Source organism: Eleutherodactylus coqui, chromosome 9 (genome assembly GCF_035609145.1).
Source record: "Eleutherodactylus coqui strain aEleCoq1 chromosome 9, aEleCoq1.hap1, whole genome shotgun sequence".
Taxonomy (NCBI): domain Eukaryota; kingdom Metazoa; phylum Chordata; class Amphibia; order Anura; family Eleutherodactylidae; genus Eleutherodactylus; species Eleutherodactylus coqui.
In genome coordinates, this window is record NC_089845.1 from 167,776,467 (window position 1) to 167,801,179 (window position 24,713).

A 24,713-nucleotide genomic window follows, 5' to 3' on the forward strand; every position below is an offset into this window, starting at 1 on the left:
TCATCAGGTCTTTCGAAATAGAAGGTATAAACTTTGGGGCAGTTTACTGACCGCAGCACTTTGGTCGTCAGGCTTAGTATAACCTCCCCCGATGCTCGGTGTACTTAGGAGGCTCAGGTGTCGCCATGTATTAAGCGCATCCTGGCGCCTCTGTTCGCCCTCTCAGAAATGTTTCGCAGATCCGACCTGGCGTGCATGTCTTGTATAATTTAAGGCCGTTTCTGGCATGAATTATCCGTAAATCTGTCGGGCGGACATGCCCCACCAAGAACAGGATGAACAAAATCACACAATTTTGCACAAATATCTGCTTTGTGCAAATATTTGTGAGTTCTTTACACCAAAAACTGTAGTGGAAAAGGTTTATAGTTTTGTCTCTAATTCTTTGAGTTTCGAGGATTAGATACAAGAAGGTAAGAATGGGGCAACGTACGAAGCCTGGCATTTTTTATGGTGGGCCTAGTGCCCTTTACCCCGGCACATCGGGTGCTTAATACATACTTCTTTATGTATTTAGTTCATTCCCCCCACCACCCCATGCCTTCTCAGAAATGTACACTAAATCCAACTGGGTGTATATTTCTGGTCGGATTTAGCGGACAATCACATTTGTACTATCACATTTGAAGTGGTTGCCTCTAGGGGATTCTCTTCCATCCTCTCTGCAATCCACTCTCTGTTGTTTTGTATCGAGCTTCTGTAGTAACAAGGACAAAAGGATAATTCTGTAGAAATAGTAGAGCGGCTCTCTTGCCAGGCTGCTCTCATGCACCCACAGGCTGCAGGCTTACAGATCTGCAGGCACTGTGATAACAATCTCCACAGTTTCTGCCTCTCCTGCTGTTGCAGCATGTGGATGGGTGTCTGTGGGTATATGCACACAATTACACTCGCACATTAGGCTTTCTTCTTACGGGCTTAAGTGTATTTGTGTGCACCTGAGCGCTGCGTTTTTGCAGAATGAACTAAGCATTTTTGCGTGCACATCAGTATATTTTACTATACTTTGTCCCCTCAAGGCATGTTCACCTGTGCATGACAAAGAAACGCATCAATTGAATTGGCTAATTGGTTGCAGATGTGTCCTTTTTCCCACAGAATTACCCAGCGTTTCACTCATTTCCTTCCGTATTGCGTGTACATTTATGCCCCTCCCCTTGACTTCTATGAGGACCTTCAGTGCACAAATACATAAAAACTAGAGTATATTCTAGTTTTCTTTTTGGGTACAAAAATATGGAAATGTGAATGAACCAATCAGATCAATGGGCTCTATTCTGTGTGTCTTGTACTCACATATTTTGTGCGTGCAAATACGCCGGTGTGAAGCCGGCCTTATAGTGGGTTCACTAACTATTTGGCAACAATGTCTCTAAGACCGCCTACAGATAGGCGGAAATTCGCGGCGGGATTTCCCACGGAATTTGCGCCCATGGAAGCTGCCATAGGATTGCGTTAGCAAATGCAAACTTAGGCAGACGGCCACGATTTGTTCGCGCGAAATCTCGCTCGGCAAACAAATCGCAGCATGTTCTCTTTCTGTACGGGGCCGCGGAAGCAGGTGAGTATGCGCTGCTCTCTGCAGGCAGCCTAAGTGTGTAATCATCCTGGGGAAGCAGTGACTGTGGGCATTCAGATATTGCCTCCCTGCTGATTGGACCAGAGACAGTACAGTGAAGCATAGGAAATCAGAGCAAGGAAGTTCAGGACAGTGAAGTACTGACAGAATACTAGACTAGCTGCACATCCCTTGCCTCATAGTAGATTGCAAACAGCAGAGTAACAGAAAATGGGGAAGGCCACCTGAAAATCAGAACATGCAGACATGAGACAGGTTGAGCCTGGTGTGTTTCAGAAAGTCATAACTTTTTTTATACATTAGTGTAGCAGTCTGAGGGCTCGTTGTTTGCGGGATGAATTGTGTTTTTCGATGGTCATATATAAAGCACCGTTCGCCTTTATGTTTTTTAGTACATTATAAGTGGAGTGAAATGAAAAAAAAAATATGAAATTCCGCCCTTTTTGCGTGCGCCTAGCCTCTACAGTGTACACACTGCTACACAAATGACCTGATGACCTTATTCTATGGGTCGGTACGATTACCACGATACTAATTTTATATACGATTTTTTTTTTTTTTTTTTTTTAAAGATGCATATCTTCTTTTTAATTATTTTCTGCCGCCATGACACACAACTTTTTTTATTTTGCCGTCGCCATGGCTGTTCCTGGGCTCATTTTGTGTGGGACGTCTGTTGGTACCACTTTGGAATACATGCGACACTTTTATACCTTTTTTATTGCATTTTTTCTTGGAGACAGGGAGACCCAAAAAGCGCAATTCTGGAGTTCTTTCTTTCTTTTTTTCTGACCACGTTCACCGTGCGGGGTAAATAATGCATTACATTGATAGATTGGACTTTTACAGACGCAGCGATACCACATATGTAAAGCCCCAGGGCAACGTGCCACGAAAAGCCATGGTGGTTAAGGAGGTTTCCCAGCTGTAGATATTGTTGGGATATATCCTCAAGGTCAGATGGCTGGTGGTAAAGCACTCAGGCTCTTGCAGATAGTCTGTGGCGTTGGGTAAGATGGAGCCACCATTGTTTCTTCTAACACAGCGCCATTGGTGCCGCACCCAGAAAACTTTATCTTCTCTTAAAAAAACCCTTGCTGTAAGTGACTGATCTGCTTGTCTACACAGAGGTTACAAGGTGAGCGGAACCCGATGGACATCAACAGAGCCATTGAAGAAATGTTTAAAGTTATTCCAGGCAACAACCATTTGCTGGACCACAATCCGTACCGCTGCCAAACGTGTGCCGTAGTGGGCAACTCCGGGAACCTGAAGGGCTCCGATTATGGGCCGGATATTGATGGCCACGACTTTGTGTTAAGGTGAGACGGGGCAACTGGACCACAAGTCCGCTACACAGTATTAATTGGGTCGCAGTTCTGCAGTTGTGACTGATGTGCAGTTTATGAGATTTTGGTGAAAATGATGCCTATGTTGAGTAGTTTATCTTTAAATCCTATTGGTCCGTTAATGCCGCAAGTCTAGAGCGTTTCCAACGTACCCCCAGCTCCAGTATAATCCAGAACTTTATCCTGTAATATCACCATATACATAGTAAAGTGACACATAGGGGCAGTATTATAGTAGTTATATTCTTGTACATAGGAGCAGTAATATAGTAGTTATATTCTTGTACATAGGGGGCAGTATTATAGTAGTTATATTCTTGTACATAGGGGGCAGTATTATAGTAGTTATGTTCTTGTACATAGGAGGCAGTATTATAGTAGTTATATTCTTGTACATAGGAGGCAGTGTTATAGTAGTTATATTCTTGTACATAGGGGGCAGTATTATAGTAGTTATGTTCTTGTACATAGGAGGCAGTATTATAGTAGTTATATTCTTGTACATAGGAGCAGTAATATAGTAGTTATATTCTTGTACATAGGGGGCAGTATTATAGTAGTTATATTCTTGTACATAGGGGGCAGTATTATAGTAGTTATATTCTTGTACACAGGGGCAGTATTATAGTAGTTATATTCTTGTACATAGGGGCAGTATTATAGTAGTTATATTCTTGTACATAGGAGCAGTATTATAGTAGTTATATTCTTGTACATAGGGGGCAGTATTATAGTAGTTATATTCTTGTACATAGGAGCAGTATTATAGTAGTTATATTCTTGTACATAGGGGGCAGTATTATAGTAGTTATATTCTTGTACATAGGGGGCTGTATTATAGTAGTTATATTCTTGTACATAGGGGGCAGTATTATAGTAATTATATTCTTGTACATAGGAGCAGTATTATAGTAGTTATATTCTTGTACATAGGGGGCAGTATTATAGTAGTTATATTCTTGTACATAGGAGCAGTATTATAGTAGTTATATTCTTGTACATAGGGGGCAGTATTATAGTAGTTATATTCTTGTACATAGTAGCAGTATTATAGTAGTTATATTCTTATACATAGGGGGCAGTATTATAGTAGTTATATTCTTGTACATAGGGGGCAGTATTATAGTAGTTATATTCTTGTACATAGGGGGCAGTATTATAGTAGTTATATTCTTGTACATAGGAGGCAGTATTATAGTAGTTATATTCTTGTACACAGGGGCAGTATTATAGTTCTTATATTCTTGTACATAGGGGGCAGTATTATAGTAGTTATAGTCTTGTACATAGGGGGCAGTATTATAGTAGTTATAGTCTTGTACATAGGGGGCAGTATTATAGTAGTTATAGTCTTGTACATAGGGGGCAGTATTATAGTAGTTATAGTCTTGTACATAGAGGGCAGTATTATAGTAGTTATAGTCTTGTACATAGGGGGCAGTATTATAGTAGTTATAGTCTCGTACATAGGAGGCAGTATTATAGTAGTTATAGTCTTGTACATAGGGGGCAGTATTATAGTAGTTATATTCTTGTACATAGGGGGCAGTATTATAGTAGTTATATCCTTGTACATAGGGGACAGTATTATAGTAGTTATATTCTTGTACATAGAGGGCAGTATTATAGTAGTTATATTATTGTACATAGGGAGCAGTATTATAGTAGTTATATTATTGTACATAGGGGGCAGTATTACAGTAGTTATATTCTTGTACATAGGGGGCAGTATTATAGTAGTTATAGTCTCGTACATAGGAGGCAGTATTATAGTAGTTATAGTCTTGTACATAGGGGCAGTATTATAGTAGTTATATTCTTGTACATAGGGGGCAATATTATAGTAGTTATAGTCTTGTACATAGGAGCAGTATTATAGTAGTTATAGTCTTGTACATAGGGGCAGTATTATAGTAGTTATATTCTTGTACATAGGAGGCAGTATTATAGTAGTTATATTCTTGTACATAGGGGGCAGTATTATATTAGTTATATTCATGTACATAGGGGGCAGTATTATAGTAGTTATAGTCTTGTACATAGGGGCAGTATTATAGTAGTTATATTCTTGTACATAGGGGGCAATATTATAGTAGTTATATTCTTGTACATAGAAGGCAGTATTATAGTAGTTATAGTCTCGTACATAGTAGTAAACTGTATTTTACCTGCTGGGACTATTTGGCTTTGTATGTTGTTGCTTGATAATTGCTTGTCCGTTGGCTTCCTCCGTCGCCTTGCTCACGTTCCTGATCCCAATGCTCTTGCTGGGATCAGTATTCTTGTTCAGAACTCGTCTTAATTGTATTTTTTCTGCAGTTGGGAAATGAAATGTCAAACAAAGTCATTTACAGTTAAGTGCCATCATTTCCCAAATCCACTTATATCTCGGGGCTCCGGGCCGCTTCTCATTCTTCGCGGCTGCTGTATGATATAATGAAGGTGTTTTCTTCAGATGACATTTTAATAAAAATCACTTCTCCTAATTGTCTTTGACGCAGATTGAATTAGATCATTTATTTTGGCTGATTAAACATATGGCCGGGGGCGGGAGATCGCATCTGATTCTCCGCTCTGCATTCCCTGGTATATGTGTATTGGCAATGAGCATCATTCACAACTAATAAACAGCCGGACTCCGCAGCAACCTGTCGGGGATTAAGGTTATCCTTGCAGAGAAGCTTCCTGAGAAGGAATGATCTCTCTGAAATTGCAGCATGCAGAAACGGACTATGTTATTAGTTAGGAATAGCGGAGCTGAGTTTGTTATGCTGGTATTCAGGGCTATATTAGTTGTCTGTAGATTGGAGTGATTTGTGCTGCAGAAACGGTGATCTGTGGAGGTAAAGGGAGAGATCCCCATCCACTGAAAAACAAAGTATAATTAATCATCCCATTGTCTGAAAATAATCTACTTTTCCTTTAGGATGAACCATGCGCCCACCGCCAGATATGAAAAGGATGTTGGGAATAAGACGACGCACCACTTTGTGTACCCGGAGAGCGTGCGGGACCTGCAGGACAACACTAGCATGGTCCTCATTCCCTTCAAGACCCTCGATCTACAGTGGATCGTCAGCGCTCTAACCACCGGGACCATAAACTTGTAAGCATCTAGAGGCAGCAGCGTGATTGTGTGTGTTTCATTCTCTATGAGGACAAGACACAAATCGCCATCTACACAAGACAATAGTCTCATTATCACCGTATCTGCATCACTATTGTGTTACTTCTAAAGCACCCAGTCTGTGTCTACTGTACACCTCAGTGAGAGAGTGATGTAAGAATATGACTACTATAATACTGCCCCCTATGTACAAGAATATAACTACTATAATACTGCTCCCCATGTACGAGAATATAACTACTATAATACTGCCCCCTGTGTACAAAAATATAACTACTATAATACTGCCCTCTATGTACAAGAATATAACTACTATAATACTACCCCCTATGTACAAGAATATAACTACTATAATACTGCCCCCTATGTACAAGAATATAACTACTATAATACTGCCCCCTATGTACAAGAATATAACTACTATAATACTGCCCCCTATGTACAAGAATATAACTACTATAATACTGCTCCCTATGTACAAGAATATAACTAGTATAATACTGCTCCCTATGTACAAGATATAACTACTATAATACTGCCCCCTATGTACAAGAATATAACTACTATAATACTGCCCCTATGTACAAGAATATAACTACTATAATACTGCCCCCTATGTACAAGAATATAACTACTATAATACTGCCCCCTATGTACAAGAATATAACTACTATAATACTGCCCCCTATGTACAAGAATATAACTACTATAATACTGCCTCCTATGTACAAGAACATAACTACTTTAATACTGTCTCCTATGTGCAAGAATATAACTACTATAATACTGCCCCCCTATGTACAAGAATATAACTACTATAATACTGCCTCCTATGTACAAGAATATAACTACTATAATACTGCCTCCTATGTACAAGAACATAACTACTTTAATACTGTCTCCTATGTGCAAGAATATAACTACTATAATACTGCCCCCCTATGTACAAGAATATAACTTCTATAATACTGCCCCCTATCTACAAGAATATAACTACTATAATACTGTCCCCTATGTACAAGAATATAACTAGTATAATACTGTCCCCTATGTACAAGAATATAACTACTATAATACTGCCCCCTATGTACAAGAATATAACTACAATAATACTGCCCCCCCTATGTACAAGAATATAACTACTATAATACTGCCCCCCCTATGTACAAGAATATAACTACTGTAATACTGCCTCCTATGTACAAGAATATAACTGCTGTAATACTGCCTCCTGTATACAAGAATATAACTACTATATAATACTGCCTCCTATGTACAAGGATATAACTACTATAATACTGCCCCCCCTATGTACAAGAATATAACTACTATAATACTGCCTCCTATGTACAAGAATATAACTGCTGTAATACTGCCTCCTATGTACAAGAATATAACTACTATAATACTGCCCCCTATGTACAAGAATATAGCTACTATAATACTGCCCCCCCCTATGTACAAGAATATAACTACTGTAATACTGCCCCCTATGTACAAGAATATAACTACTATAATACTGCCCAAATGTACAAGAATATAACTACTATAATACTGCCCCCTATGTACAAGAATATAACTACTATAATACTGTCCCCTATGTACAAGAATATAACTACTATAATACTGCCCCCTATGTACAAGAATATAGCTACTATAATACTGCCCCCCCCCCTATGTACAAGAATATAACTACTATAATACTGCCTCCTATGTACAAGAATATAACTACTATAATACTGCCCCCTATGTACAAGAATATAACTACTATAATACTGTCCCCTATGTACAAGAATATAACTACTATAATACTGTCCCCTATGTACAAGAATATAACTACTATAATACTGCCCCCTATGTACAAGAATATAACTACTATAATACTGTCCCCTATGTACAAGAATATAACTACTATAATACTGCCCAAATGTACAAGAATATAACTACTATAATACTGCCCCCTATGTAAAAGAATATAACTACTATAATACTGTCTCCCTTGTACAAGAGTATAACTACTATAATACTGCCCCCTATGTACAAGAATATAACTACTATAATACTGCCTGCTATGTACAAGAATATAACTACTATAATACTGCCCCCTATGTACAAGAATATAACTACTATAATACTGCCTGCTATGTACAAGAATATAACTACTATAATACTGCCCCCTATGTACAATAATATAACTACTATAATACTGTCCCCTATGTACAAGAATATAACTACTATAATACTGCCCCCTATGTACAAGAATATAGCTACTATAATACTGCCCCCCCCCTATGTACAAGAATATAACTACTGTAATACTGCCCCCTATGTACAAGAATATAACTACTATAATACTGCCCAAATGTACAAGAATATAACTACTATAATACTGCCCCCTATGTACAAGAATATAACTACTATAATACTGTCCCCTATGTACAAGAATATAACTACTATAATACTGCCCCCTATGTACAAGAATATAGCTACTATAATACTGCCCCCCCCCTATGTACAAGAATATAACTACTATAATACTGCCTCCTATGTACAAGAATATAACTACTATAATACTGCCCCCTATGTACAAGAATATAACTACTATAATACTGTCCCCTATGTACAAGAATATAACTACTATAATACTGTCCCCTATGTACAAGAATATAACTACTATAATACTGCCCCCTATGTACAAGAATATAACTACTATAATACTGTCCCCTATGTACAAGAATATAACTACTATAATACTGCCCCCCCCTATGTACAAGAATATAACTACTGTAATACTGCCTCCTATGTACAAGAATATAACTACTATAATACTGCCCCCCCCTATGTACAAGAATATAACTACTGTAATACTGCCCCCTATGTACAAGAATATAACTGCTGTAATACTGACTCCTATGTACAAGAATATAACTACTATAATACTGTCCCCTATGTACAAGAATATAACTACTATAATACTGTCCCCTATGTACAAGAATATAACTACTATAATACTGCCCCCCCCCCTATGTACAAGAATATAACTACTGTAATACTGCCCCCTATGTACAAGAATATAACTACTATAATACTGCCCCCTATGTACAAGAATATAACTACTATAATACTGCCCCCTATGTACAAGAATATAACTACTATAATACTGCCCTTATGTACAAGATTATAACTACTATAATACTGCCCCCTATGTAGAAGAATATAACTACTATAATACTGCCCCCTATGTAGAAGAATATAACTACTATAATACTGCCCCCTATGTACAAGAGTATAACTACTATAATACTGCCTCCTATGTACAAGAATATAACTACTATAATACTGCCTCCTATGTACAAGAATATAACAACTATAATACTGCCCCCTATGTAGAAGAATATAACAACTATAATACTGCCCCCTATGTAGAAGAATATAACTACTATAATACTGCCCCCTATGTAGAAGAATATAACTACTATAATACTGCCCCCTATGTAGAAGAATATAACTACTATAATACTGCCTCCTATGTACAAGAATATAACTACTATAATACTGCCCCCTATGTAGAAGAATATAACTACTATAATACTGCCCCCTATGTAGAAGAATATAACTACTATAATACTGCTCCTATGTACAAGAATATAACTACTATAATACTGCTCCTATGTACAAGAATATAACTACTATAATACTGCCTCCTATATACAAGAATATAACTACTATAATACTGCCCCTTATGTACAAGATTATAACTACTATAATACTGCTCCTATGTACAAGAATATAACTACTATAATACTGCCTCCTATGTACAAGAATATAACTACTATAATACTGCCCCTATGTACAAGATTATAACTACTATAATACTGCCCCCTATTTAGAAGAATATAACTACTATAATACTGCCCCTGTGTACAAGAATATAACTACTGTAGTACTGCCCCCTATGTGCAAGAATATAACTACTATAATACTGCCCCCCTATGTACAAGAATATATTCTTGCACATAGGGGGGCAGTATTATAGTAGTTATATTCTTGCACATAGGAGACAGTATTATAGTAGTTATATTCTTGTATATAGGAGACAGTATTATAGTAGTTATATTCTTGCACAGAGGGGGGCAGTATTATAGTAGTTATATTCTTGCACATGGGAGACAGTATTATAGTAGTTATAACTACTATAATACTGCCCCCTATGTACAAGAATATAACTACTATAATAATGCCCCCCTATGTGCAAGAATATAACTACTATAATACTGCCCCCCTATGTGCAAGAATATAACTACTATAATACTGCCCCCCTATGTACAAGAATATAACTACTATAATGCTGCCCCCTATGTACAAGAATATAACTACTATAATACTGCCCCTTTGTACAAGAATATAACTACTATAATGCTGCCCCCTATGTACAAGAATATAACTACTATAATACTGCCCCCTATGTGCAAGAATATAACTACTATAATACTGCTCCTATATACAAGAATATAACTACTATAATACTGCCTCCTATGTACAAGAATATAACTACTATAATACTGTCCCCTATGTACAAGAATATAACTACTATAATACTGCCCCTATGTACAGAAATATAACTACTATAATACTGCCCCCCTATGTACAAGAATATAACTACTATAATACTGCTCCCTATGTACAAGAATATAACTACTATAATGCTGCCCCCTATGTACAAGAATATAACTACTATAATACTGCCCCTTTGTACAAGAATATAACTACTATAATACTGCCCTCTATGTACAAGAATATAACTACTATAATACTGCCCCCTATGTGCAAGAATATAACTACTATAATACTGCCCCCCTATGTGCAAGAATATAACTACTATAATACTGCCCCCCTATGTACAAGAATATAACTACTATAATGCTGCCCCCTATGTACAAGAATATAACTACTATAATACTGCCCCTTTGTACAAGAATATAACTACTATAATACTGCCCTCTATGTACAAGAATATAACTACTATAATACTGCCCCCTATGTGCAAGAATATAACTACTATAATACTGCTCCTATATACAAGAATATAACTACTATAATACTGCCCCCGATGTATATGAATATAACTACTATAATACTGCCCCCCTATGTACAAGAATATAACTACTATAATACTGCTCCCTATGTACAAGAATATAACTACTATAATGCTGCCCCCTATGTACAAGAATATAACTACTATAATACTGCCCCTTTGTACAAGAATATAACTACTATAATACTGCCCTCTATGTACAAGAATATAACTACTATAATACTGCCCCCTATGTGCAAGAATATAACTACTATAATACTGCCCCCCTATGTGCAAGAATATAACTACTATAATACTGCCCCCCTATGTACAAGAATATAACTACTATAATGCTGCCCCCTATGTACAAGAATATAACTACTATAATACTGCCCCTTTGTACAAGAATATAACTACTATAATACTGCCCTCTATGTACAAGAATATAACTACTATAATACTGCCCCCTATGTGCAAGAATATAACTACTATAATACTGCTCCTATATACAAGAATATAACTACTATAATACTGCCCTCTATGTACAAGAATATAACTACTATAATACTGCCCCCTATGTGCAAGAATATAACTACTATAATACTGCTCCTATATACAAGAATATAACTACTATAATACTGCCCCCTATGTACAAGAATATAACTACTATAATACTGCCCCCGATGTATATGAATATAACTACTATAATACTGCCCCCCTTGTATGACTATTACACTGCAGTTCTATCTTACTTTGTGATTGTGTAATCATATATAAGTCTGTTTTCTGGATCTTTGGCATTCGTCTTGGCATCTTGTGGCTCTGCTATTTCAGGGTCAGTTGATCACCGTCATGCAGTTTGTAATGTTATGTGTTGTTGACTGCTGGATTTGTTTTTAGTATTTCTGGTTGGTCCTCGCCTTCAGTGGTGCATGTTTGACCCAAAGCCAGAAGTCGAGCCATAAGTACTTGGAAGTATGAGAGCATAGCTGTAGAGCCCCACTACTCTTCGTGGCAACCAGCCGTGGTCCACCCTTAACGTTCAGCATGGCACGGCACCCATCAGTAAATGTGTGTAATATCACAATGTCTGACAGCAGCTGCCCCAGATCTCACAGTTGGGGCAACCCCAAATTGCCCATCACAGTATGAATATCTTAAGCTGCCAGTGCTATACCACCCATGAAGCTGCTGGCACCTCAGACCACTAATGCCTTCCCCACCTTGGCCTTGAATCTCACCATGTAGATCCGACTGAAGTCCCGGGTGCTATAATGAAGCTCGTGTATCCAGTGTCGCCTTTGTCGTTGGCGTGGCAGAAGTGTGTAGCGCTAGTCATACAACAGTCAGACTTTGAGTGAAACAAAAGTTGCATGAGTTTTGAGCATGTGACCCATCCGGCAAGACCCGCCACTAACCACCATGGCCAGCATCATGCCTATGTCATCGGCCAACTATATGCTTATGCTGGAGTATTGGGAATCCGCATGGAGCAGCAAAGCAATAATCGCTTGTGTGTTGTCTCCCATCCGCGCTCGCAGCCATGGAGTTGATCCTCATCTGAACCCGCAGATGACATCGTTGTTGCCGCCTCAGCCGACGCTCAGAGTCTGGTTTCTGCAATTCAACCAACACAATGGAAGCAAAATGGAAGTCTCAAAATATCACAAGCTGCACGACTTTGGTTGTTTCAAGTGCCCCTCCCCCACCTTGGGTTGAGTTAGTGGCTGCCCATTGGTCGGCACATGAACATTTTGCTCCTCTATGTTGCCGTCTGGTGTGATGCATGCTACCAGGGTATATGGTCCCCAGAGTAGGCCATCCATAGATTACAACTGGACAGCCCCTTTAAGGGCCCTAACTAGGCCAATTAAGGGCTAAAGAGTTGAGTTATGGGCAGAAATTACAGATGAGATGATCCCTTCAACAGGGGGGCTCTTGTTAAAGCTGCAATACTAAGTCTTGACAGAAGTTTTGGGGTGCGGGGGAGCTGCGTACTCTGTATATTCGGCCTCTTTCACTTGAGAAGTCATAGTGTGGGCATGCCCGAGGCGGCGGGATCTGTGTTTGGCAGTTATGCCCGGACTGTAGCTGTCTAGTTCACCTTAATATATTTCACATTTTCTCGAGGTTGCTGGGACAATTTACGGCTTAAAAGTGACTATAAAAAGCTGAATTTGGGATTTTTTGGCTGAGACGGTTCGGGCTGCCTTGTAATTAGGAGCCGCCGTCGTCTGTGACCTAGTTTAGGCAGGTAAATTAAGACTGCACACGGCAAAGTCCGGATACATCGCCGGACGCACTGAAGGATTACGCCTTTTTTTGTGAATATTTTATTAGCCTCTTTATAAACCCAAAGAAACCTGCAAGACGCTCCTGAGTCCTTAAAGGGATGTGCGGGAGGATGGCATTCTACTGTATTTAGCTCTCACAATGCGTCGTGTTAATGCTTGTTACATCTGTGCCACCAGCTGGAGGACCCTGAACGGCCATGGATTGCAGGGATATCACTTTGAATTCAATGGGCACTTTGCAATACTTCAGTTCTCCTGTGGTGGCGCTGCAGGGTAATTGAACACTTGTTTCTAGGTTTGTCCACAGACTGGACACCACAGCAATGAGATCGCCGGTGATCTGCTTCTCAGGGGTCCCTTCTTACAAAGAGAGAGGAAAAAGGCCTGTGTAAATCAGCCCGTTAGACTTAATACAAAGCGCACATTCTGTCTGCCTTGTAAATACTGCCTAAGGGGGATGTCCTTTTTGTGGATGACACATTGATCCTCCTCTCATGGCCAGGGTAGAGAGCGGTTAGAGTCTCTCACTTCGGAGAATCCGTTGTGTACCACACACAGAAACCATTGATGTGAATGGACACGGTGTAATTCTTCATTTTCCCTGTGGGGGTGCTGCAGGGAAGTTGAACACTTAAGGTCCTTTTACATGGAGGGGGTGTGCTCCGGTAGACGAGCGCTGCCAAGAACATCGGCACTCCTCTACCGGCCTTTACATTGCATGTACAATCCTACATCTCACAGATTATGAATTGTCCGATTGCTGTCTGCAGCACATCCCCCCCACTCACACGGGGAGGTGTGCAGCTGACAATGATGATGGTTTTGGCTCCATAAAAGATGCAATCAGTCGATGAACGAGCGTTTGTTTGTTTATCGGCTGATTGGGTGCAGATTTACATGATCCGACAATTGGAGAAACAAGCCTTCCTACAGAAAATGTAAGAGGGCTTGTGCTGCCAGATTACAGCTGACCACTGGGGGGCGATAATCGATGATTGAATGGAGGCGGAGCGCTGGAGATCTCTTCTGCCCGCCCGCCTCCATTCACAGTGAACAGGCAGTCATGTATAGATGAACACCAGCCTGTTTCCACGGGCCGATGGTCACTTGGTTCTAATGTGAGCTAAAAACCAAGCGACTCCAACAAGTGAGGGATTATCACTCCCTTCCCCCGTCGGGTCGTGTGTTAACTCAGGACTACAGTCCTCTGTAATGGCTCTTTGGAGTGATTACTCGGGCAGGTATCGGCCAGTGTGAAGCCACCGTAACAGCTAGGTGTGGTTTCCTTGGGCACATACAGACTGGGTTTCTTGGGAAGGTGTTTGCACAAATGCTCAAGTATTTGGTGATGCCATCTCTATAGCGGGTGAATGACCTTGTGACCCCATGTGGCAGTACCATGGAGATGTGAGGACTCCCGAAGGAAAGAAAGAGTTACATTGTAATTCAGTGGGATCATCGCAGTAGCATAGCGGGGTAGGCGTCCATCAGTTTACAGATTGCAAGTACTAGTGGCAGCTCTTAGGTGGAGTGCTTGAAGTTGGTTGTAAATTGGTGCAGTCGGGGATTTACTACCAGTACGGGCCCTTCAATTAATACAGGACAATCTTGGTTGGTCTTCCACATTTGGGGCTCTTTGAGCAGGGTGGCCTTGGGAATTGGAAATTAAAGTGCAGCAACTGAGATACAAGGCACACCACTGAGGAGATGGTGGGGTAGTTGTTGGGGATGTCATGGTGGCACTACCAACTCCTCCCCGGATGGGCGTGTGTAACACTTGGCCAAGGTGCTGGCAGGCCTCTCCAGGCAACGCTAGGGCAGCGGTTACCTGAATAAATGTTGTAGCGGACGGGAAGAATCTTGTCACGGGTGACTCCATCGTTCTTTGCTCTGTAGGATATCTGATGGGAAAAATGAGAGTCCACACACAGTTAACTTAAGAAACACAGCTGCTGGGAACGGTCAACAACTGGAGCTTTACTTGCAGAATATACACTCACAATTCTTTGTGGGATTTCACACACCAGTGCAGGAAAGACAAGTGCAGGAGGTCACTCAATCAAGAATCACCATCAGGTGGGAGGTGTGGATAAGGTGGCTCAGCTGGTCCCTACTCCTGGAGCCACAAAGTCAGTCCAAAGGTAGCATAGAAGAGCAGCACCAATAATCCAGAATGTGTTGGTTGTATTCAATCCATAAAAAATGGGGCCGGAGGTCAGGGAGGAAGAACACAGGATGACATCGGGCCTACAGTCCTAGTTATCTATATGACTCTACTCCTGGACACACACACTCCGGGACACAGGATGACACCAGGCCTACAGTCCAAGTTATCTGTATGACTCCACTCCTGGACACACACACTCCGGGACAAAGGATGACACCGGGCCTACAGTCCTGGTTATCTGTATGACTCCACTCCTGGACACACACACTCCAGGACACAGGATGACACCGGGCCTACAGTCCAAGTTATCTGTATGACTCTGCTTCTGGACACACACACTCCAGGACACAGGATGACACCGGGCCTACAGTCCAAGTTATCTGTATGACTGCACTCCTGGACACACGCACTCCGGAGGAGGACAAGAACACGTCACTGACACTCACTTGCTGACTGTTTCAGGACACTGCACGCGGAACCTTTTTCTCTCTTCACTCTCTCTCATAAGATTGGAATCCTGGAATAAGATCATCAAGGAAATTTCTCTTCTTCCATTCTTCCCCACGTGAGGGTTGAAGGTACCCCCCTGTGGCAGGCACTCTCACTCCACACCCAACCATTGAAGCAATAGAATCCCCACACATTTTCACCTTGCACTCATATATATACTTGCATACTCACGTGACATGACAATTAGTTACAATTTCCAGACATATCCCAGACATTCATAGACATTAACCTCTTACATGCTGCAGCTGTTCAATACACATAACTGGTGACCAGACAATTTGCACAGAGCATCCACACTGAAGACATGACATGTGAGACAAATACAAGACTAATGGAGGGGCCCGATATATGTGTTTCGGGCCACTACAAAAGTCTGAGTCTTGTTTGGGTGTGAAGGGGAAACGCTGCAGCTGAGATTGGGTCTTGGTGGGTGGTTAGGCGGATAGGTAGCGGTCACAGTGGTGGGGTGTAGGAGCGTAATACTAGACTCTACAATACCAAAGTCATGAATTTTGAAGCCGTGATTTTTTTTTTGTAAGGGGGAGGGGTACTGTACGAAATATTGGTTGCTACCGGAATTTCTATTTCCCATATTTGTTCCTCCCAGAAGCCCCTCTTTCCTACACAGTGCAGATCAGATATGCATCATTAATACTCTGTATGATTAAGAGGGTGGATTAGGCTCCATTACAGACATCTCAATTGTCTTATTAAGAACGCACTTTGTCTCGTCTTCAGGTGAGACAATGGCCCTTGTTTAGTCAGGTTTATTGGCTTGAAGTGGCCGCGTTGAGACGTGAAGCTCCTGGATTCCTGCATGATTGGATTACAGGCCCTGGTTACACAGCTGCTGCCTCTTCAGTTTATTGACTGACCCTTCATCGGCTAACACAAGTAACACAAGGCCTGGAGGCTTCTGCAACAATGGTCCAATTTTTATTTATTTTTGACATGCCCCTGTGACTCCATACATCTGCAGGAAGGGGGGGCTCCCCAAACAGGAAACCATTGTGCACTGAAGACTCGCCATATGAGTGTGCTATTCATGCGCCGGATTCTGAACTTCACATAGTGGGGTCGTTTTACACTTGGAATTCCCTTTGACAGCTCCTTGTGACCTTTGGGTCCCTTTATCTTGTGTTCAGGAACTACAATTCTTGATGACAAGCAGATAATATTGCCGTGTTAAAGTCAAACATACAGTCAAGCTCCGGCAATGGACCTCATGGAGGAGACATCGAGTGTTGGTGATTGGAAGATCCTGGTACCATGGGTTGACTCTGTGACATAGTGGCCTAGATCCCATCACTTCACCCTTCTCTTCCTGTGTGCTGGTGGTGCATAAAGTACCCTAAGACGGGCAATTATCTTCTATTTATTCGTGGACTTTGCCAATTGGTAGCTTGTGGTGAGACAACCCTCCCAGTTCTACAGAACTGCCTGTAGAGCTCAGAGATACGATTGTGTGGAGGCTCAGATCTGGAGAAGCTACAAAACATTTCTGCTGCCCTGAAAGTTCTCAAAAGTCCAGTGGCCCTCATAATACTTACATGGAAGAACAACCAGGACTCTTCCTAGAGCCGCCAACCCACCAAACTAACGGGGAGAAGGGTTTTGTAAGAGAGGTGACCAAGAACCCAGCGGCCCCCATAATACTTACATAAAAGAACAACCAGGACTCTTCCTAGAGCTGCCGAACCACCAAACTAAGGGGGAGAGGGGTCTTGTAAGAGAGGTGACCAAGAACCCAGCGGCCCCCATAATACTTACATGGAAGAACAACCAGGACTCTTCCTAGAGCTGCCGAACCACCAAACTAAGGGGGAGAGGGGTCTTGTAAGAGAGGTGACCAAGAACCCAGCGGCCCCCATAATACTTACATGGAAGAACAACCAGGACCCTTCCTAGAGCCGCCAAACCACCAAACTAAGGGGAGAAGGGTTTTGTAAGAGAGGTGACCAAGAGCCCAGTGGCCCCCATAATACTTACATAGAAGAACAACCAGGACCCTTCCTAGAGCCGCCAACCCACCAAACTAACGGGGAGAAGGGTTTTGTAAGAGAGGTGACCAAGAGCCCAACGGTCATTCTGGCTGAGCTCCAAAGATCCTGTGTGCAGATGGGAGAAACTTCTAGAAAGTCAGCAATCACTGCAGCCTCCACCAATCTGGGCTTTATGGCAGAGGGGACAGAAAGAAGGCTCCTCAGTAAGAGACATGAAAGCCGTCTGGAGTTACCAAAAAGACCATAAAGGCTCTCAGACTGTGAGAAACAAGATTCTCTGCTCTGATGACACCAAGATGGAACTTTGGCCTTTAAGTGTTCTGTCTGGAGGAAAACAGGCGCCACTCATCACCGGCCCAATACCATCCCTACAGTGAAGACTGGCGGTGGGGCATCATGCTGGGGGAGGGGAGACCGGTCAGGGTGGGTGAAAACTAGGCGCCGCTCATCACCTGCCCAGTACCATCCCTACAGTGAAGACTGGTGGTGGACCATCATGCTGGAGCAGGGGAGACCGGTCAGGGTGGCAGGAAAGCTGAATGGAGCAAAGTACACAGGCGAGTGCACTATTGGTCTGAGAAGCCTGGGCTGATATTACACTCACAGACGGGATTCTCCCTGTGGATGTGATGCGTTTTGTGAGACAAACTCATTGCATGTTTCAATAAGAACATGTAAAAATGGCGCTCCTGACGCCGTATCTACACGCGGGTGCGAGTTCTTAAACGCACCCATAAGAAATAATGTAGAAGCGATTTTGATGCACTTTTATTATTTTCCGATCTGAACATGTGATTTCTCGTGTCGGTCGCGTGTTGCATTGATGCGTTTTCCCGCAGCAGCGATCTCGTTGGTCCGAGGGCTTATTGGGGTGCGTTCCCCAAGTGTCGCACTATATTGGCGTCCGGTGCGCCGCTCCCATCCGGTTACCGCAGAGTTATATCTGACTGCAACTTTCTAACAACTCGCTGCTCTGCAGAAGAAACAAACGGTAATATTGCAACAAAGTTGTAGATTTGCCCTTTTCTGCAGTTGGTTAGTGGCTCGAGTCATGTGACCTACCCAACAACACCGAGGTTATCGTAAGCTCTAATTGGTCTACACCGCTTATCCTGCAATAGACGGCCCATCAAAGGTCTCCGAGTGATAACCGTCATTTAGGCGGAGGGACAACCTATAGTTACATTGGATGCTTTTGGCCAGATGTGCGGCTCTCTATCTCCCCCTGGTGGGCAGACAGATTTCTACAGCATGTTGATTTGTGCAGCTTCTTGTGGATTTATGTAAAAACCATAATAACTTTTCTTTTTTTATCCAAGCCCTCACTGTCTCTGCTGATTTAACCCCTTTGTGACCGCAATACACCTTTTTACTGACTTTAAACCTGCACATACATATTTTTAAGGGCTCACGTTCACAACCATGTTTTCACCGCGCATCATGCGTGTGTTGGACGGACGCGTGATACGCCGTGAATGCAGTCAATGAAAGTCAATGGACACCGGCGTGTAAACACTGCGTATCGATACACGAGCGATAAATCGCGACACGCTCTATTTCTCAGCGTACCACGCAGCATGAGCCCTATAACCTTATACGGGCAGCGTATGATCTGCAAAAGTTGCACTGCGCGTGTCCGTAAGCATGAGATACGCGGGCATATGCAGCCATACATGGTCTCTGCTGACAGACCCGCGGCATTTTGTGCATACGTCTGTGGGCAGCAGCCCTAAGGCGATGGCTCGGCTGACTACTGACAGCCAGGTTCCTTCTCTTCTTCAGTTTAACCCCTTACATGCCACAGTCAATAGCAACCGCAGCATGTTAGCAGATGGAGGGGGCTGCTGTCACCCATCAGCACCACATTGTGTGGTCACAAGGTACCATTGGGTTCCCATGGCAGTCGGAAGCCTGAAAAAATACAATTTTTTTTAAAATTTTTTTTTTAAGCCAACACCTAATAGTCGTTACCGCGTCCGTAATAACCCCATAATAAACCGTTTTATAAATAACAGAATTGCTGTTTTTCTTTTGTTCGCCTCTCAGGACGCAGTAAATGTAATCCAGCATCCCCTGTACCCCAAACTGATACCAATAAGAACTACGACTGTGCCCTCCATAACCAGCCCCCACAGAGCGGCGGGGAGATGATCCTGTTCCGGATCGCTGGAAGGAATAATCTCTAGCGCTGCTTTCTAAAGTTTTTTTTTTTTCCCTACTTCTGCCCAATAAATGCCCGTCTCTATTACTTGGTGTCGCAGTGATCGTCCGTGTAGATAGTTACCAGGCCGGCCACTAAGGGGTGGAAAACCACATAACCATGTCCATTCTTGCTCCCTTCATCCAAGTCCTTATAACCTGTGCCGGGGGTGGGAGGTTTCTAGACCCCCCCCCCCCCCCCCCCGACATATAAGAAGATGCCAGGATTATAAATGTGTTGGGAAATTCAATCGTTCCCTCAGTATGCTGTGAGGCTCCAAATCAGAGGTGGTTATGGTGGCCGCCGTGAGAAAGCAATGAACACAGACATCATGACCGCGTGTAAAGGCAATCTACCTTTATTACAAAACCTCTTCTAGTATTTCAGAGGAGAGCGGTCTATTGTCACTATGTGTACATTCCAATCAGTCATATTCCTTTACATAGATAGCAGTTAAACATTAAGGCCTTGTCTTTACTGGACACTATTGCACACTGACCTTTGAACAGATAAGGAAGAATGTAAGCTATATATATATATATATATATACTTCTGCTGAGTACTATTCTATATTTCTATTCCTGTAACAATGCAATCTTGCCGTGTAAACAACACATGAATGTACAGGAGTATATCAAAGATGTTCATGAGACAGAATAATATATATAATGTGTGTTTTATGCTCATAGCCTTCACAAATGTAAAAACATTTAGCACCGTATTAAGGCCCCTTTACACGCAAAGATAATCTTTCAAACAAGTGAAAGACTTAAGGCCCATTTACACTGGACGATTATCGCCAAAAATTCGCCAATTGGCGATCGTTTTAGTGATAATCGGTGCGTGTAAATGGGCGCGGGGCACCCACATTTCGCTCACTTTTATCAGTAGTTCTCCACGGGGAGTGCTGATAGCATTGTTTCCCCCTCCCCCCGGAGAACAAAGGATCTGAGCGCAGATAAAAGCCTCTGGCTATTAGCTGCATTCAGTGAAGGCTTCATTCACACGCCTAATTGGTATTTTAAGTAGCTACTTGAATATGAATTATTTTTTATGCAAAATAATCGTTTGAGCGATCTTTGAGCGATTATCTGCTCATGTAAATGGGCCTTTAGCAATCTATTTGCATAAAGTGTTAATGTCCATTAACACTCTATCATCTTCATTTGCATGTAAAAGGACCTCCAGGAGTTGTTTACAGAGCCCAGCATGTGTTTAAACACACTCCCAGGTGCATAAACCCCTGCTGACACATGCCATTGTTCTCTCCCGGCTAGTGTAAACGTGCCATGGGGGAACGGCCTGCAGTCCATTGAGAGATACATGTTTGCTTTATCTTTCAGTAGCTGAACAATGGATCTTAAGTTAACCTTAAAATCATCGTTCAAACTAAAAGTGCAGACTGCCCGCGTGTACATGTGGCCTTTAGTCCTTATGTACACCCGCTGTTGCAGACGTAGGCCAGCTATTGCTAACAGCCGGTTCCCGCTGCAGGATGGTGCAGGCTCTGCTTTTGATCCCGCACCATCCACCTGACATAAATTTTACGTAAACCTTTGTCCTGTGGCGTTAAGGGGTTAAAGTGCACCAGAGTTTAAGAAGCTTCCTAAATCACAGCAGGCTCTTCATGTCTGTAAGCTCCGATAGTAAGGAGGTCTTCCTCATATTTTGCTGTCCTGCTGTTTGCAATCTACTATCAGGCGGGGTGGTGGTGGGGGTGCAGTAAGCTTAGCCTTCTGCGTATTTGATGTGTGTAGTGTAGTGTAGGGCACCCTCAGACACCACTCACTGACACAGCAGGAGAGGCAGAGACTGTGGAGATTATCACTGTGTCTGCAGATCTGTCAGCCTGCAGCCTGTAAGTGCATTGGAGCAGTCTGCAGAGAGGGCTCCTCCTGTTGCTACAGAAGCTCTGTACCTAACGATAGAGTGGATTGTAGACCAGCTGGAAGGGAGCCCCCTAGTGGCAGCCGCTTCAAACATGATTTACAGGGATAAAGCAACAACCTTTTTAATGCTGGTATATTACAGAAGCGATGAGACGAACCCAAGCCGGCAGATGAGCGGAGGTTGTACAAAAAGGTGCTGCCCCTTTAAGGTGTTCCGTGTGAAGTTGCATTTTGCTCCGTCTGTACTGCCTGCAGAGTATTTTCGGCTGTCCAGTTCCCTCCTAACACCCGTGTTCCTTTTCTTCCCTCTTCCAGCACCTACGCCCCAGTGCCGCGCAAGATCAAGGTCACCAAAGACAAGGTGAGCTGCCGCTATGGAGGTGTGAGCCGCGCTAATAGCGTAGTGCTGAGATAGGGAGAAGTATGTGCCCCCCTATAGCAAAACCTCCAACCTATCCGATCGTCTTCGCCACAACACCTCAGCGGGTCTCCTCAGTCCTCCTCGTGGTCCCCATCAGCTCTCCCCAACATAACCTCATCCCTAGTTTTACATGGGACTGCAGCTAAAGCTGCTACCTTATTCTAATGCAGGGGGTCAGATTTCCTGCTGCGCTCTAATAGACAGTACAAACGGACCGCAGCGGTCTAACGTTTATCACACTGGCTCAGGCTGGAGGCTAAATTTGGCGCAGCTTTAGACACTATTGTTTAACTTTAGACCGCTGCTTGGTTTGCGCCGGGCGTTTGGGGCAGCTTTAGCGCTCTTTGGGTCATTTACCCTTTCATGGCCAGTGGTCATCGACGCTCCGGGGTCCCGGTCACATTCTGTAATTTCAGGAGCCCCACGTTCAAAAATTCACAACCTTTTTGTTTTTGCGCCGGCGTACCCGCGGGAGGACTTGTGCTGCGGGACGAGTTGTATTCAGCGGTGTTACTTGGCGCACCTTATAGGGGAGCTGAAGACCTTAATGCCATCATTTTGGTGTAAATACAACCTTTTGCTCCCTTTTTATTACCTTTTTCGGAGACTTGGTGACCAGATCTGCGCCGTTCTGGCGTTGCTGATTATGTTCGCTTCTCTCTGACGGCGTTCATCACGGGGGATTAATAATCTGACATTTTTTATGACATTTTTTTGATAAACCTTTTAATTTTTTGTAATTAAAAACTCCTTTTTTTCTTCACCTTGCGGTCTTACGGCGCGCAGATTCTACAGTATTGCATCAGGCCGCATTCACACGGGCGTATTTGCGCTCCTTATTACATACGTATCTTTACACGCGTAATACGGAGAGCGTGAACCCCAGAGACTTTCATTGGATGTTCAGACGTGTGACAATCATGGCAGCCGTCCCATCTTGGTCCGTGTTACCGACTGAAACTGCCCACTACAGTGAATGGGACCACAGGAATACGTAGTGAATACACATGGTGCGTATTTACGCATGAAGGCAGGAACGCTGAATGGGATTACTGTAACAGGCATTCTATTAAGACCTCCCACGGGCACGTCTATATAGGGAACAGCCGTGACGGCCCTGGAGCCCCGCAGAAGGGGCCCCGTGTGATATCTAAATCCCAATTGATTGTGAGAATTGATAGCGGTTTTTAAAGGGTTAACTGTGGCATTTTTGCGTTGTCTCTGATTGCAGCAGTTGTGGGCGGGTGTCAGCCGTCAGAGACAGCCGATACCTGCTGTGTATGGAGCGGCCGCAGCTCTCCAGCATGCACAGTACATATAGGGGACGGTTCTATACATCCTTGCTGCATCGGGCACAGGCAGTTAGAGCGTATGTAGCCGTGTGTGCCAGGAAGGGGTTAAGCCGCATCCCCTTTTGGCGAGGCAATGTGGGGCAAGACGTGTGGATATAAGATCGGGCCATAAATCCAGCGCATTTTGCTTAGTAAATCGCTCCCAATGAGTAGATGATGCAACTACAATGCGTTAACCCCTTCCAGACCGCCGAACGCATATAAATGCCCTGCAGCCCTGAAGTGTGTATGGAGCGGGCGATGGAGCCGAGTCGACTCCCTACCCGGCGGCTATCAGCTGATTCCGACAGCTACCGGTAACTGCTGCAATCCGGGCTAGCTTTGATCACAGCAGTTAACTGTCTAGATGCCATGGTCAAAGGTGACCACATATCTAAACAGTCAACTGGGTGGACCCCGTCAATCCCCCCCAACCCCATATCAGAGGGTGCTGATTGGCTAGCATGGCGGTCCAAAGCCTACTGAAGGTTGCATAGATGACTGCAAGATAACATAAAAAATCGATATACACTGCAATACTGAAGTATTGCTGCACATAGTACAAGCAATCAGCTGATCAGAAGTTCCCTCCGGTAACTTAATTAAAAATCTAAAAAGCGTTTATTAAAGTTTTTACAGGTAAAAAAAATTTAAAAAATTCAGTTTAAAAAAAACCCTTTTTCCCATTAAAATAAACACTAAACCCCAGATGTTTGTTACATGAAGGTCCGAACCAGTAACGTACCGCAGTAATTATCCCACACGGTAA

At 42.7% G+C, this 24,713-nt stretch overlaps 1 protein-coding gene across 3 annotated transcripts in view; it reads left to right on the top strand.

Moving 5' to 3' along the window:
* Positions 1-24,713, top strand: part of ST3GAL1 (ST3 beta-galactoside alpha-2,3-sialyltransferase 1) — a 142,167-nt gene that overhangs the window by 107,431 nt on the left and 10,023 nt on the right. For all 3 annotated transcript variants that reach the window (XM_066578766.1, XM_066578768.1, XM_066578767.1), the window contains 3 exons: positions 2,708-2,901; positions 5,855-6,034; positions 22,508-22,553. In XM_066578766.1, coding sequence (XP_066434863.1) covers positions 2,708-2,901; positions 5,855-6,034; positions 22,508-22,553 — 420 coding nt within the window. The remainder of the gene's footprint in view (positions 1-2,707; positions 2,902-5,854; positions 6,035-22,507; positions 22,554-24,713) is intronic.